The 16754-nt window shown below is 46.0% G+C and overlaps 1 protein-coding gene and 1 long non-coding RNA gene across 3 annotated transcripts in view; one reads left to right on the plus strand and one right to left on the minus strand.

The window, feature by feature from the left end:
- LOC134363845 (uncharacterized) overlaps positions 1–7814 on the plus strand; it is a 41868-nt gene extending 34054 nt beyond the window's left edge. Inside the window, exon 6 of one of the 2 annotated variants that reach the window (XR_010021775.1) lies at positions 5697–7814. This is a non-coding gene — a long non-coding RNA (uncharacterized LOC134363845). The remainder of the gene's footprint in view (positions 1–5696) is intronic. The other variant, XR_010021776.1, reaches the window with a different exon arrangement.
- Positions 7815–10562: 2748 nt separating this feature from the next.
- On the minus strand, positions 10563–15211 carry LOC134363659 (lymphocyte activation gene 3 protein-like). The gene is given in 6 exon segments (XM_063079253.1): positions 10563–10748; positions 11063–11193; positions 13271–13461; positions 14017–14116; positions 14526–14789; positions 14977–15211. Coding segments are annotated over 6 exon segments (1107 nt in total).
- Positions 15212–16754: the final 1543 nt, after the last annotated feature.

Below are 16754 nucleotides of genomic sequence, written 5' to 3' on the forward strand. Positions count from 1 at the left end.
ACCTCCCAGGAAGTAGAGCTGGGCCTCAGCCATGTGGTTCTGATGCTTTTCAAACATAAGAGATTTTCCATCCTCTGAATTGCAATGCTGCTCTCAGGCAACTGAGCTCTGGGAGTTGCCTTTGGTGCTAGAGCCCAGGCCTGCATCACAGAGCTGTGGCCTCATCACAAAGGGCTCCTGGGGGAGGAGGGGCAAAAAGAGGAAGAGGCTGAACCACAGCCCCTCCCCCCCACCGGCCCAGCAGGTCCCTACATTCTTCTAGGCCTTCTTGATCCTTCCTTTCAACTCCACGTGCTCAACCTGTCACAGATAAAACTTAGTCAACTTTCTGTTCTTTCCCCCTGGAACCCGGATATTACCTGCTTCCTCAGAGATCTCCACTTGTGGTCCATCCATTTCATAGTTTTTGAAAATGTGGAGTTGTACATCTGACAAAGGGTTAATATCCAGAATATACAAGGAGCTCAAACAACTTTATAAGAAAAAACAAGTAACCCAATTAAAAAATGGGCAAAAGAGCTAAATAGACATTTCTCAAGGGAAGATATACGAATGACCAACAGACATATGAAAAAATGCTCAACATCACTCAGCATTTGGGAAATGCAAATCAAAACCACATTGAGATACCATCTCACCCCAGTTAGGATGGCTAAAATCCAAAAGACTGTGAATAATAAATGCTGGCGAGATTGTGGAGAAAAAGGAACTCTCATACACTGTTGGTGGGACTGCAAAATGGTGCAGCCTCTATGGAAAATGGTATGGAGGTTCTGCAAACAATTGCAGATAGATCTACCATACGACCCAGCTATCCCACTGTTGGGAATATACCCAGAGGAATGGAAATCATCAAGTCGAAGGTATACCTGTTCCCCAATGTTCATCGCAGCACTCTTTACAATAGCCAAGAGTTGGAACCAGCCCAAATGTCCATCATCAGATGAGTGGATACGGAAAATGTGGTACATCTACACAATGGAATACTACTCAGCTATAAAAACGAATGAAATACTGCCATTTGCAACAACATGGATGGACCATGAGAGAATTATATTAAGTGAAACAAGTCAGGCACAGAAAGAGAAATACCACATGTTCTCACTTATTGGTGGGAGCTAAAAATTAATATATAAATTCACACACACACACACACACACACACACACACACACACACACACACACACACACACACACACACACACACACACAAAACCGGGGCGGGGGGGAAGAAGATATAACAACCACAATTACTTGAAGTTGATACAACAAGCAAACAGAAAGGACATTGTTGGGGGGGAGGGGGGAGGGAGAAGGGAGGGAGGTTTTGGTGATGGGGAGCAATAATCAGCCACAATGTATATCGACAAAATAAAATTAAAAAAAAAAAAAAGAAAGAAAATGTGGAGTTGTCCCTGTAATTTTTGTTATTTCCCAGGGATTATTATTATTTCCCCCAGGAGACAGGATCTTGCCTTGCACTAACAGATATAGAAGTTAAATTTCTTCTATACTTTAGCTTTTTTGAATAAAATTTTAATAATTTTTTTGTTTCAATTAATCTTTACTATCTTGAGCTAGAGGGACTTAAAAATACTTTAAAATTACACAAAGTTCAGAAGGCTACATAAGTATAAAAAATTGAAATATTGAAAGCTTTTGTACATTTCTAGTATTTTGCTTCTAAAATAAGTGAAAGGTATTTGTTTTCATTTTGCTAAGGGTAAACACTGACTTTATAGATTGCTGTTTTAAGTCAAATGTTGGTAAGCTTTCAGCTATTTTTTCTCCAAGCATTTTCCCCTTTTCTCTTTCTTTCTGAGACTTTTTTCCTGCCTACGTTGGTGTGCTTGATGATGCAGGAATTAAGATTTCTCACTTCATTCATAACATAAACCTTATCACTACACCATAATCAGTTTATCATCAGTGTAGATTGTTTTATGTTGACACTACATAAATTAATTTCTTTTCTGAACAAAAGGCTCATTCCAAAAAGTACTTTTTTCTGTGACAATACCCTTGAACTTCTGGATCTTTTCTTACAAACATTAGCAGTCAAGTAAAAAAAAGCTGGCTGTTACCTCTTTGGCAGAGTTAAGAAGACAGGCCAGATATAGTTCAAGGACTCACTCTCCTAATGCTGTGTTTGCTCTAGTTCTCTGTCCTAAGTCTTCAATTCACAGATTTGGTATTTGCTGACTGTCCACCACATGTGAGGATGTGTGTGTACACATATGTGTGTAGACCTATGGGTTTTGCCCTTGAATAGCTAGTGAGGAAGCCAGACAGAGCTGGCCAGCCTGGTGTGGCATCCTGTCCACTGAGTGGGGGTGAGACCTGCAGGGAGTGGGTCTGTCCTGAAGTGTCACAGATGGTTTCCTACATATTGTGTGCCTGGAAATGGAGGAGCAGCCTGCATGTGTGGAAGGCAGAGATGATGAATCTGGGACACTGCAGGTGGTGGTGAGGCTAATGAGGTCGGCGAGGGCCAGATCATATGGAGGGGGTGGCAGAGTTGGTTCAGAGCCATTTGAAGGACTTTGAGCAGGACCCTTATGGATCAGACTTGGATTTTCATCTAGTTTATGGGACACTCGATGTCTGCCAAAGTTGCTTTCCAGGGCTTGGAGGTGGGCAGTGGGTAAGGGTCACAGGGGCTCTTCTCTGGGAAGCAGTCTAGGAGGGCTGACCCCACCTCCACCCCATCCATTCTCTGTAGCTCCACGACCACTTTCTGTAACTCTGAGTGTAATGGGTGGCTCCTGGGCTTCCTCCACCCATGGGAAGCCCATTGAGTAGGCACATTTCAGAGCCCAGCATGGGCTGAGCCAGCTGACACCTGCCCCTTTGAGAAACTGTCAACCACAGAGTGGAGCAGATCGGACCCGTCCCCACCCCAACCTTCAAAGGGAGAGCTCCTCTTGGGGTGGGCCTGAGCGGGGACACCTAAACTCCCTGCTCTTCCTGCCTGATGGGGGAGGTGGGGCAGGGACTTTTCTGCACCTGCTAAGGCCCCTGTCCTGCCTTAAGGAGCTGAGAAGAACAGGTCAGGGGAGAAAAAGCCCTGGAAGTTGTGACCCCGTGTCTGAATGCACACAGCATGGCATCTTGTCTGACACTCTTGACTTGCCAAGGCCCTGGGCCTCCTTTGGCCTCCAGAGCTTCTGGATAGCAGACAGTGGAAGTGGCTGTTGGTTCTGTGGTAGGGCTGGGGGTGGGGGTGCTCAGAGTGCCCCTTCCCTCTCTTGGCCTGCCTGTTTTAGGCACAATTCCTCCTGTGACAGGCTGCAGGACGACACCCAGTCACTCCTGCCTCCCTCAATTCATAGCTTTATGTTGTCCCTCCCCCCCACGTTGTCCCTCTTGTGACCAGTAGAATAAGGGCAGAAATGATGGTATGTTGCTGCCAAGATTAGGTTATACAGAAATCGTTGCTTTCTTCTTGTTCACTCTGTCCCTCTGGGGAAAGGCAGTTGCTACATCATGAGAGGCCCGTGTGGGGAAGACTAAGGCATCTGGCCAGCAGCCACCTACATAAGCCTTCTCGGAGGTAGATCCTCCAGCCCCAGTGATGGAGTTCGGATGTGTTGTCCTGTAGAGTATGTATAAAGCAAGTGTATTTCTCAGGGCCTGGTTTTCCAAAGCCTTGCAGTTTCAAATATTGACCTTACAAAAAACAGGAAAATTTCCCCAGGCTATTTAGTCTCTGTTGTAAGATAAAGAGTTGTAACACAGCAAGGCTGCTGGTTCAAAGACAGGTGAGTTACTGATTGATATGTAAAGATACTGGGAAATTGCTGTAAGAAGATAATATTTGCTAAAATCAAGCTTTTGTTAATGGATCGACTTAATTGCATGTTACCAGCTTCTATTGTTAAACTTGTTAAACCGTACTTAGCAAAATGTAGAGAATTCATAAAGCAAATGTACTTCACAGGGCCTGGTTTTCCAAAGCCTGTGTATTTCTTCACAAAATCTTATCGTAGAATTCTATGCTACTTTCTTAAAAGGAAGAAAATCTCTGCATCTTCTTGAAAAGGCTTGCATACTTTGCTTTACAATGTAAATTTATCTTCCTTTCTTTAAGGCAGTGTGAGGCCTCACCAGTAAGTCTTTGAAAAAACGCAATCTAAACCTGACTGTCCTTTTTACTAGTGAGCTTTTTTTACATCTTGAATAAAACCTATAAGATCCTTGTTTGTTCTTGTTGTTTATGTCTGCATATATGTGTGTGTAACCTGTATGTTATGTCTATATGTTCATGTCTGTATGTGTAATCATTTTATGTGCAAGGTACCAAATTGGCTTATAATTAATGTGCACTCATTAAATAAATAAGTATACTTTTCAAGTTCAAATTACTTAAATCTTCTAAAGTTTTGATAAATATATTTTCAAAATTTGATTTAAGCCTTTTACTTAAATTTGTCTCTAGGTCAATATGTCTCCTTGTTATTTTAGCTCTGCCTCCTGGCCATGCTGGGAGAAACAGTATCTTTTATGTGTATACCTCCATCTGTCTTAAGCTCCACATGGCTCCAGATGTCACGTGGAAACCTGGGACCTGAAATGGCTAGTGAAAGGAAACCTATGCCAAATATCACATAGGCCCTAATTAACCTTAACTGATAAGAGTATAGATCTATTACACCAAGTTTTTGGCTGGGAAACCATAAATATGTATTTGGTAAAAATAGCTAAAACTCAAACTGGGCTTTGTATAATTTACTCTGACCTGAATGTATAAAAATGTTCTTATCAGCACACATCATTGCCGGGGTTTACTAATCAAACAGGATTACTAGAGGTCTTTTCACTTGACTGCTCTGAATACAAAATTGTAAAAGGTTTTCTTTGCCCCTTAGATAACTGATGTAAGAAACTTATTTCATGATAATCTCTTGTGCTCTCTGCCTTTGAAACCCTCTGTCATTTTGGTTTTATTTTTGTAATAATTTGTGATTGTATTCAACTAAGTGTTTTAAGCCTTTTGTTACTTAACAAAGCTTTCCAAAATCAAAAGCCCAAAAGCTCAGAATGCCTTTGAGGAATTCCAAGGGCCCTGGAATTTCTCAAAGGATATATAAAAAATGTATCAAAACTAATTGGCTTATTTAATAAATTAGACTTTATGGGAAAGCATTGTCAGTACTGAAGGTGTTATGGGTATGTGTTCCAAATTCTTGTAATATCTGTGTCTTAATATAATTGCTGCTGGTCATAATCTTGGTTTAATTATAATTTTAAAATGTTATGTCTTCAAATATTTCATAAAAAGACTCTTATAGGTACAGTTTCCTGAAAAACTTTGAGTTCATAGCTTTAAACTAAGTTTCCAGAATTCTAATGAAAAAACTGATGGGTTTGTGAAATTGTTCACAAAGGTCAAAACAACAAAAGTTAATTGGTAAATTAATTAAAAAGAATTATGGGTTTTTACAATTTCCTTATTTTGAAACACTACTGGTTCTCCTAATTTTTTGTTTTCCAAATGTAAGAAAACTCTCTCTCTTAAGCTATCTATAACTAACAACAGTTTGGTAAAATGTCATTTAAAACAGAAATAAAAGTATTGGTTTTCTCCCTTTCGATCCCCCCCAAATTTAATAACTTTAAGTATCCTTATGATTATTTTGGCAATGTGGCTATTTTTATAAGTTCAATGAAAATTTACCTTCTTTCTTTATAACAGGATATAATTTAAAACTTTGGATATAAGATAGCATGTCTCATTTCTAAGTTCTGACCCCTCTTTCATGTTGCCTCAATTTGGCCTAACTGTTGCTTCATCCTGCTGTTCATCTTCCCCCCCCTGATGGCACACAGACCATCTGGGAAAAGTCCTTCCCTGCCTGGCCAGCTCAGTCGGTAGAACATGTGACTCTTAATCCCAGCAATGTGGGACAGATCCCTGAAAGAAAGTAAGCCGAGATGCTTCTTTCAGTCACCATCTGGGAAAGAGCCTTCCCAACATCGAGAGATTTATACAAAGAAAAGTAAGACCTCTTCAATCAAGATATTGATCATCAATGCTTTTATGAGGAATGCTTTGATCATATGGGGGGAAATAACATCTTTTCTACAAAAGCAGTTCTCTAAATTTTCCTGGCCTTAAAGAGAGGGTGTTTGTAACTTGGATGAGACATCCTGTTCTTAAACAAAAGACTTGTAATTGATCAAAAATTTTACATAAGACTAGACGCTCTGAAAGCAGTAATATCCTGAACAGTTTAACATTAACAAACTCTCTGGACTCAGAATCAACTGTTACATGGAGCAGAATCCCTTTCCGGAGTTTCAACAGTTGGTAATTACACCCAATTCACAGCACCTGGAGTGATGCCAATGCAGCCACACTGAGACAATGACAGCATCAGTCCTCACCTGAAGAAAATTAAAAGGACTTGCCATGCTAAATGATACCAGCTTTGCTTTAAATGTTTTTGTCTTAACTGTGCAAACCTGATCTATAGCTCTTGTCTTTTCTCTTAAATAAATAAACAGGGGAAGATGTAGAGGATTCATAAAACAAATGTACTTCACAGCGCCTGGTTTTCCAAAGCCTCGCAGTTTCAAATATTGACCTTGCAAAGGACAGGAAATTTTCCACAGGCTATTGAGTCTCTGTTGCAAGATAAGAATCATAACACAGCAAGGTTACTGACTCAAAGACAGACAAGTTACTGATTGATATGTAAAGATCCTGGGAAATTGTGGTAAGAAGAAAATGTTTGCTAAAATCAAGCCTTTGTTGCAAATTGCATTACAGAAGGTCACCTTGCTTGACTTACTGAATGTTACCAGCTTCTATTGTTAAACTTGTTAAACTGTACTTAGCAAAATCCCACCTATGTCTCTTCCTGTAACTTCCTGGGTTGGAAAATAAATGCAGGAGGAGAACCCCAATTCGTGGTTAATTTCCCAAATGGAAGAAATGCCTCGTGCTTGGGGGCTATGGGAGATTACCCCCTTTTTGAAGCTTCTCACTGCTCAAAAGACATGGGCTTTGAGTAATCTTTGGCAGCTCCATCACCCAGGGGAAAAGGGGTGACAGATCCGTGGGAGGCAAAGCAACACAAAAACCCCATCTAAGTTCTCCTCATGTAACTTCCTGGTCTGAAGAATAAATGCAGGAAGAGAACCCCAATTTGGGGTTAATTTCCCAAAAGGAAGGAATGCCTCACTTTTGAGGGTCGTGGGAGATTAACCTCTTTCTGGGGTGTCTCACTGCTTAAAAGGGATGGGCTTTGAGTAATCTTTGGCAGCTCCATCATCCAGGGGCAAAGGAGTGACAAATCCATGGGAGGCAAAGCAACATTGTCCCCTCTAAAACTCATGTGGGGGCCAGCCCATGGCTCACTTGGGAGAGTGTGGTGCTGATAACATCAAGGCCATGGGTTCGGATCCCATATAGGGATGGCCGGTTAGCTCACTGGGTGAGCATGGTGCTGACAACACCAAGTCAAGGGTTATGATCCCTTTACTGGTCGTCTTTAAAAACAAATAAGACAAAACTCATGTGGAAATTTGATCCCCAATGTGGCAGTGTTGGAAACTGACTGAGTCATGAGGGCGGATCCCTTATGAATGGATTAATGCTCTCCCTGTGGGCGGGGGGAGTAATGAGTGAGTTCTTGCTCTATTAGTTCCCTCGAGAGCTTATTGTTTATAGGACCCTGGCACCTCTTGCTTTTCTCTCTTGCTTCCTCTCTCGCCATGTGACCTGCTTGTACACGCTGGCTGCCTGCCACTTTTCCGCCATGAGTAAAGGCAGCCTGAGGCCTGTGCCAGATGCAGCTGTCCCAGAATCATAAGCCAAATAAACCTCTTTCCTTTATAAATTACCCAGTCTCAGATATTCTGTTATAGCAACACAAACAGACTAAAACACCCAGCCAAGCCTTCAGATGACTGCAGCCCTGGCCCACATCTTCACAGCAGCCTCAGGAGAGAGCCTGTGCCATAACTACTCAGCCAACCTGCTCCTGGATTCTTGACCATGTTAGATAATAGTTTATTATTTTCAGTTACTAACTTTTGAGATGATTTGTTATGTGGCTATATTATTTAATACACCCCCTTCCTTCTTAACAAGGACCCAGGATGATCCCTGCCCACTGATGGTCCCTGAGCCCCCTGTCTGTCCCCCCATGCCGTTCCCCTCCAGTACACCAGCCTGGAGCACTAGATTACAGAAGAACTTGGAGATGCAGAATGAATTGACCTAGTTCCCTGGAGGCTTTAGGAGGACGTGAAAAGGGCTGGAAATTATTCTTCTGGACGGGGAGTGGGGCTTTGTAGGCAGAGTGGTGGGGGCAGGAATGCCACCCCCTAGGCGAGACCACCCAGAGAAGCACTGTAAGCACAAGCCCTCATATCCCTTCTTCCTTCTGCCCTTTGCTTTTCTCTGGGGAGTGGAGGAACAAGGTGGCCTCTCCACCTCTGTCCATTCCCTGTCCCTTTCATAAAAGAGTATGGAGAATTCCCTGCATAGGTCCCAGTGAATCTTTGATGACTACTCTCATAAGTCCAAAGGGCACAGGATATTATCTAGTAGAAAGGGAAAATGCCATCCACAGAACTTTCCAGGAAACCTCTGCCCCATTAAAACATAGGGGCTTCTACTAAGGCTGTGGAGAGCAGGGTGATGGGCAGAGCTGTGGAGTCTCTACAGCAGTTGTCCCCACCCCACCACAAAGGGTGGGGATGATGCTTTAGAGACTTGTAAAGGGGACTTTAAGACTTCACTTTACAGTGTGATCATCTCTGGCAAGTGCCAGAGCTTCCTCCTTTCTGTGCCCATTTCTCCACTGGTGACAAGGCAAGAGTCACCACCACCCATTGAGGCTCAGAACCTCAAGTTGCCTTAAATGTTTCATTATTCAAGCTTCAGAGGGTGCCCTTCTCTCCCTAAGGCTCTGCACAAAACAAAGGTGTCCCTTTCTCTATTCTCTGCCCTCAAGTCTCTGGCCATTGTGTCTCCACAGGGACAGGTCTTCAGCTTCATGGCTTGTCTTTTTGTGTCACTTTGCACACAGGCTCAGTGGGGCATGGCATGTGCATGTGCCACCATGCACCTCCTGCAGGCTTGCTCCCACTTGCTTTCAATATTTTCTTCTTCTGACCGGGCTGTCTGGAGCCTAAGTCTCAAGCCCCATGCTCATTGCAGGCAGAGGTCTGGATCCCTAAGCCAGCATTGTGGGTGCTGTGGGCCAAGGCCGCATGTGCTTTGTTGCAAGAATGCTCTCTCCAAGTCAGACAGGCAGAGAGGGGACACAGGTGGGCTTGGGGTTCTTCAATGTAATTATTGCCATGACCAGAGCAGGCCTACTTTGTCCCTCACAAGTATGTCACACGCATGGAGCACTACAGAGTTTTGTGTTTTTTTATTTTTTTGGAGGGTTGGCTGGAATACTTCACAGTTTTCAAAGCCATTTTATTATCTGATATTCACCACGATCCATTTTGGTGGGTCGTTATCATTACTCCACTTACTAGGTGAGGAAACTGAGACTCAGGGTCGTTGGCTACGGGCACATCGGCAGAGCTGAAATTCAAAGCTGGGGCTCCTGCCCCACAGCTGCAGCCACGCCAGCTGTCTTGCTGCCTGCTGTTCTCCCCGCCTACAGCCTTTGTCGACAACCTGCCCCTTTGTCAGACTTGGATTATAACCTTGCGGGGGGCAGGAGGGGGGTGTCCAGGGCTGTATCTCCTGAGCCATGCATTTTTCAGTCCCTCTTCTGAAGGGTGCATAGGACATGTGACAGCTGCTGGCTGCACACTTGTTTGCTGCACACACAGCATGCATACTACAAACGCAGTGCCTTCAGGAGCAGTGATCTGTGTTTTGCCCTGTCCCCTGCAATGTTAAACCTCCTCAGGCCTGCAACAGCTGGCCCAGTGACCTCTGGTGGGGTGTGACTAGCAGTGACCACTGGTTGGCAGTGTGTTCTCATGCCTGAGACCAGAAAAGCCACCAAGGGCTGAGAAACCTGGGGATTAGGGCAGAAGGAGGAACCTCAGCCGGGATGCCCAGAAAGGTTGCAAGACCTGATCTCCTGGAAGACTTTACATGGCAGGGCTTCTCTGTGTGTGTACATGTGTGTGGATGTGTGCATCCGTGCACGTGTGCACAAACACACCTGTTGCAACCCAGGGGCCAAGGGCAAGTGCTGAAGTGCAGCTGAGTATGGGGTGGGGTATGCCAGAGGGACAGAAATATAAAGGAACCAGGGAAGCCAGCACAATGTGGATGGAAGTTTGGAGAAGAGGGCTATAGAGGCAAGGGGTGAGGGCTTTTTGGAGCTTCAGAAAAATGATTGCCCAGGAGAGACAGAGCAAGAGAGACCAAGGAAGAAACAGAAAGAGAAAAGGGGAAGATGAGGGAGATTGGTTGTGGAAAGTAGGTTATGAGGCTGGGGTCGGAGAAGGGAGCCCCCAGAGGCTGGGGAGAGACAGGAGCCTTCACTGGGTAAGAAAGAGCCAGACTCAGGCTTTCTGCTGACAGGGAGTTTATTTGGACTGAGCTGCTGAGATCTGTGGTCACCTCAGCTCTGGCTCAGAGCTTTTCTGGCTTCTGCTCCTCCGGCCCCAGCTCCAGCTCCTGCTCTGGCTCAGGCTCCTCCAGCTCTAGCTCCTCCAGCTCCGGGTCCAGTGCTGATTCTTGCTCCAGCTCCTCTAGCTTGCTCTGAGCCTGAGGAGGGTAAACCCTATGCTCTAAGGCAGAAAATCTAATTGGTCACCACTGTAAAAAGAGATGGAGAGAGAGAGATGGAGGGTGGGAGGGGAAGGATGAAAAGAAAAAGAATAGGAAGGAGTTTGAGTCCTATTTTTTCCCAGCCCCCCCTCAGCCCTCTCCATCTGGTTCCAGGCCTTCTCTTAGCCCTTTCCAGCCTCCCCAGGCATGGGGGGCCCCTAAAGTGCAGAGGATTATGAAAAGGTGGGCTCTGAAGGCAAGTTCACGGTCTACTTTGGTCATCCTCCCTGAGGAAAGGGAACCAGCACTCTGAGGGTAGAGGAGAGGGAAGCCAGTGGGGTGGGGGCACATCCCAAGCTCACCCGTCTTCTCCAAAGGTGAAAGCCAAAGGCTCCAGTCACCAAAAGGAGCAGTGAGACAATAGCAAGGATGAGAACGGCAGGGAGATGGCCTGCTTTGCAGGTACCTGGTGCTCTCCCAGAGCATTGGGCACCTGTGGAGAATGTACAGGATTAGGCATAGGGTCAGGGCTGAAAAGGAAATCTTGCCATTCATTCATACTTGACAGATGCAGTGAGGCTCAGAGAATGTAAGGTACTTGTCCAGGGTCATTCAGCTAATTAGTGGCAGAAGTGGGTCAGGCCTAGACAAGAGTTTGGGGTCAGGCCCCTACCTGGAAAGAAAAGAGCCAGGATTGGGGGCAGCAAGAGATGGTCTGAAAGGGGGATCAAAACGATCACTCTGGAGTTGGGGCCATGGCATTTTGGGGCCTCAGACCTTGGCTAGACAGCTCTGTAGAGTACACCACTGCTCCAAGAAGCCTCTCTCCCTGGTACAGCTGGCATTGCTAGGGTTGGGAAAGTAGCCTGTCCTCTTGCATCTCCAGCCAGGGTCCTGGGGAACTTCTCCAGGGCCAGTTGTCCAGGACACTCCACCACAAAGCGCTTTTGTCCAGATGCTGGAGTTACCTCCTAAAGCAGCCTCCCCAGAAAGCCTGGTAACCCAAAGGATTTGGGAGTCACTGAAAAAATTAAGAGGGAAGAGATCTTTTAGGGTCCCAACCCCCTTACTTAATGCTACAGGTTTGATCCTAAATCTCAATCATCCCACACCCACCTGGGTTCTGACTGAGTGAGGTTGTGGGGAGGAGATTAGGGGTTATGGCCAAATTAATGTCATTAAGACAATGCTCTGCTCAGAAACTTCCCTGCTCAAAAACTTTCCAGTCTCCCTATTGCCCTCAGGACATTGTTCAAACTGGCCCTGAAGGAACACATAAGACATACTATTCCATATTCTTTTATATTACTTTCTACTTAAGTGCTCAGGACCCTCACTGTCAGGTGAGTTGGCCCCCAATATACCTTGCAATGTTCCCTCTTCTGTGACTTGGCTCACATCAGTGCTCCCTGCATGTGGTGCCCTGAATGAACTTTATCCCCTTCTGGATGTTTAGAGAACAGTGACCTGACCCTTTAATCTAGAGACAGAGCATTCTCAAAGATGTAGAGCGAGAGACAAGGTAGCTAGGAGGAGACAAGTGGCAAAAGGGCCTGGCTCTGACTGAGCACGGCACATAGGAGAGTGAAGATCTGGTGACACAGACACTGGAGTTTAGACCCTGAGTCTGGCACTTCCCAGCTTTGTGACTTTGAGAAAATTCTTTTTCTATAAAATAGGGGTAACAATGTCTCTCCCATAGAGTTGTACATGAAAGTTGGCCCTCAAGAAGACATTGGACAGAAAGAATTGGTGGGCTGGCATGACCGACTGGATGTGGAGGAAGCAGGAGGCCAGGTTTCAGGATGAGTGGGGTACCAGTGGAGTTAATGACAGGCTGCATTAGTAAGAAGACTAGTGTGAGGAAAAGATGGGGTTAGGTGAGGCTGCGTGGCAGAGATATCCAGAAATCAGGTGGAAATTCAGGATTGGCCCTCGGATGTATTATTTGTTAGCTTACTCATGTATTCATTCAACCAATATACATTATTAAGCACCTTCTATGTGGTGCTGCTTGTATTGGCCACAGGTTAAGTACCGTAGCTATAGCTGATCTGTCATGGCTGATGGTTATAACTGATCAACATATTCTGAGGGTTTTTTTTTTTTTTTTTTTTTTTTCTGTTTGCTTTATACTGTCTTGGAAAACCCTTGTTCAGTAAATATTTGCTAACCAAGGGACTGATTTATTAACTCCTCCCAAATCCAGGCCACTTTCTGCAACTTTAACCCAAGCCCTATCCCCAAAGTGGACAAGGATTCTAGAAATATATTCCACCTGTTTTGAACCATTCAAACTCTTGCCACCTCTCTTCTAACTTCTCATACCCTCCCACCAATTCAGAGCAGGGGAGTCCCTTAGAGAACATTGGAATGTTTATCTTGTGGCTGAAGTGGACATTTTCAGTTTGGCTTCTTTATAATGGGGGTGAGAAAAAAGTAGGCCATAATGGGCAGCCTCTGGAATTTGTACCCAGTGGCCTGGCATCATGGGCAGAATTTGCCCAGCCAGCCCTCCCTGTCCTTGCTCCCCTGGGATGGGAGCTACTCCTTTTCCTCCTGGGGCTGACCTGTGATGACTGCCAAAGTGACAGTGGCACTGAGCTGTTGCCCCTGCAGATGGATGTGGCAGGTATAGGTCCTAGCCTGGGCCTGGCTTACAGCCTCTAGTTGAAAGATAAAGTTGCCATTGTCTCTGGACACGAGGAAGTTAGGGCCTACCCCAGGAGGGGTCCACTTGGCAGTGAGGGAAGATGGGTCCCTGTGGAATATACTAAAAAGCATATGTACTTTACAGGGCCTGGTTTTCCAATGCCTTGCAGTTTCAAATATTGATCTTGCAGAGGACTGGAAATTTCCCTCAGGCTATAAGTCCCTGTTGCAAGATAAGAATTGTGGCACAGCAGGTTGCTGGCTCAAAGACAGACTAGTTACTGATTGTTATGTAAAGATACTGAGAATTGCTATAGGAAGGAATGTTTGCTAAGATCAAACTGTTGTTGATAGGACCACTTAATTGCCTTACTGGAATGTCATCTGGCTTGTTTCACTGAATGTTACCAGCCTATACTGTTAAACTATAACCCCACCTTTGTTTTCTTCCTGTAACTTCCTGGTCTGGAAAATAAATGCAGGAAGAGAACCCCAATTCGGTGTTAATTTCCCAAGGAAGGGATGGCTCTCACTTGAGCATCCCAAGGGGAGATTAAGCACTTTGGGGCCTCTCACTGCTCAGTAGAGATGGGCTTTGAGTAATCCTTTGCATCTCCGTCACCCAGGGGAAGTGGGTTGACAAATCCGTGGGAGGCAAAGCAACGCAAAGCAACAGGTCCCTACACCAGGAGGCAGGTGACAGGGCAGCTCCACCCTGGAACCTACTGCAGTGCACACTGTCAGTGGGGTTGGGGACTCCAGACCTGGAGATAAAAGGGAACCCAAAGTCAAAGCTGTGGGGGGGCCACAGCGGGGGAGTGCTGGCACTGCAGGGAGGGAGGCAGCAGAGTGAAGGAGGTGGTCCACCTCAGAAGAGCCCTAAGGAGGAGAATGAGGTGGATGAACTGAGGACACTCAGAAACCCAGAAAGTGGGCTGGGCTGGCAGGAGACCAGAGGCTGGCAAGTGAGGCTGGATGGCCAAGGGTAAGCAAGAAGGGGAGAAGGCAGCTGAAAGGCTGCCAGAAGGGGGTTGGACAGGTGACAGGGAGACCCAGAGCAATCACAGGCAGCAATAGCTGCAAGAACCTGGTTTGGGGACCTGGTTCAGGGTGGGTGGGGGGCAGGGCAGGAAGGGGTTGTGGTCAAGTGTGAATGCAGACTGGGTGAGTTACCCAGAACAGTGAGGTTGTACATGATGGAGACATTGAAGCCATCTCTGTAGGTGAGGACACAGCCCCAGGGCCCAGAGTCTGAGGGGCTGACTTCAGATGGGAAGAGGAAGTTATTGGTCAAGTGGTGATGGGGGGACTCCTGGACAGGGACTTGGCCCTGGCCCGGGAACCAGTGCACAGAAGTTGGGTGATCAGGCCAGCTGAAGGAGCAATTCAAAATGACCCAGTCAGAGGTCCTGAGAGACCCTGAGGGGCTGGCAGTCACTGTACAAAGAGAAAGAAGACTTGATCAGCCCCACCGGAAACACTTTCCCAACACAGCAGATCAGCCCATTGGAAGCTCCTGGAAACAGGGTCCTTGCTTCAGATTTCTCTTCTCCAACCCCACCCTGCTCCCCTCAGCTCAGTGCCTGGCACCTGGAGATTCTTAAAGTAAGTCCCCCCAAATCACTTTGCCCTGTCTCCTGCCTCGTGTTTACTTGGCATCGTCCACCTTTCCCATTCACCACTCCTTGCCTGAGGATCCCCACGAAGCCCATCCCCTGAGCTACAGAAGTCTGAAATGAATCACTCCAGCCCCACACTCTTTCCCCGTCCCCCAAGAAGACGTGCGTCCCCACCTCCACCAGGGCACTCCCGCTGTGGGTGGGGGAAGGGGAACTCGAGGGGTGATTCAGTCTCTCCATACGGCCCTCCCCCCACACACGTGTTCTCTGGGGGCAACTTCCGTTCTGCAATCCGACTCCCCAGCCCCTTCCTCTATCCTTCTGGAGGCTCTCAGGCAGGGCCTGGAGTGCCCCTGTGCCCCAGCCCTTCCTGCTCACGGGCGGCGGTGTATGGGGGGCCCTCCTCCCAGCCCCTCTCTCCTCGTCCCGCTCCCACCTACTGGAGGGCGCGGTCGCCGAGGGGCACTGAGGCGCGGTACTCGCCGGCGTCGGTGCGCCGAGCTGGGCACAGCTACAGCGAGAAGTCCCCGTGCTGGAGGCCGCGTTCCTCCAGCTGCATGCGGGGCGGCAGGGGCAGCCTCCCGCTGCACAGGCCTCCGGGAGCCACGCTCAGCACGTGTAGCAGCAGGCGGAAGGCGCCACCGGGTGGAGGCCAGGGGCCAGGCCGAGCGGGTGGGCCGCTGGGAGGGAGAAAGAATGGAATCGAGAAATTCGAGGGGTAAGAAGGCTGGAGAGGATGCAGTCCACCCACCCTGTGAGGATGAGGAAGCCCACCCCAAGATAACTCTTGGCCACCAGCGGTCCCCACCCTGTCCCCCCTTCCCACTGGGCCTCCCTCCTCCTCCATTGTCTTTTCATGGCTGATAACTCATTTCTTGTTATTGCTGAATAATGTTCCATTTTATGGGTATATTACAGTTTGTTTATTCATTTAAGGACATCATGGTTACTACCAAGTTTTGGGAATTATGAATAAAGCTGCTATGAACATCTGCGTGCAGGTTTTTGTGTGGACATAAGTTATGTACCCTTTTGGGTAAATACCAAGGAATGATACCAATTGCATATTGCTGGATGGTACAGTAAGACTATGTTTAGCTTAATAAGAAATTGCCAAACTGTCTTCCAAAATGGCTGTACCATTTTGCATTCCCACCAGCAATGAATAAAAGTCCTGTTGCTTCACAGCCTCACCAGCATTTGGTGTCATCAGTGTTTTTGGATTTTAGCCATTCTAATACAATTTAATTACAATTCCATAATGACACGATGTTGAGCATCTTTTCATATGCTTATTTGCCATCTGTATATCTTCTTTGGTAAGGTATCTGTTCAGATCTTTTGCCCATGTTGTTTGTTTTCTTACTGTTTTAAAAGTTCTTTGTATATTTTGGATACAAGTCCTTTATCAGATAAGTGTTTTGTAAATATTTTCTCCCAGTTTGCAGTTTGTCTTTTCATTGTCTTAAAGGTGTCTTTGACAGAGTAGAAGTTTTAAATTTTAATGAAATGCAATTTATCAATTTTTTCTCTTATAGATAGTGCTTTTGGTGTAGCTAAAAATTATCACCAAACCCAAGGTTACTTAGACTTTCTCCTACGTTATCTTCTAGGAGTTTTACAGTTTTATATTTTACATTTAGATCTATGGTCCGTTTTTAGTTAATTCTCATAAAAGGTATACGGTGTGTGTAGGATTTTTTTTTTTTTTCATTTGGATGTCTGTTTCAGACCATTTGTTGAGAAGAATATCCTTTCTCCATTAAATTGCCTTTGTTCCTTT

Source organism: Cynocephalus volans, chromosome 15 (assembly GCF_027409185.1).
Source record: "Cynocephalus volans isolate mCynVol1 chromosome 15, mCynVol1.pri, whole genome shotgun sequence".
NCBI lineage: Eukaryota > Metazoa > Chordata > Mammalia > Dermoptera > Cynocephalidae > Cynocephalus > Cynocephalus volans.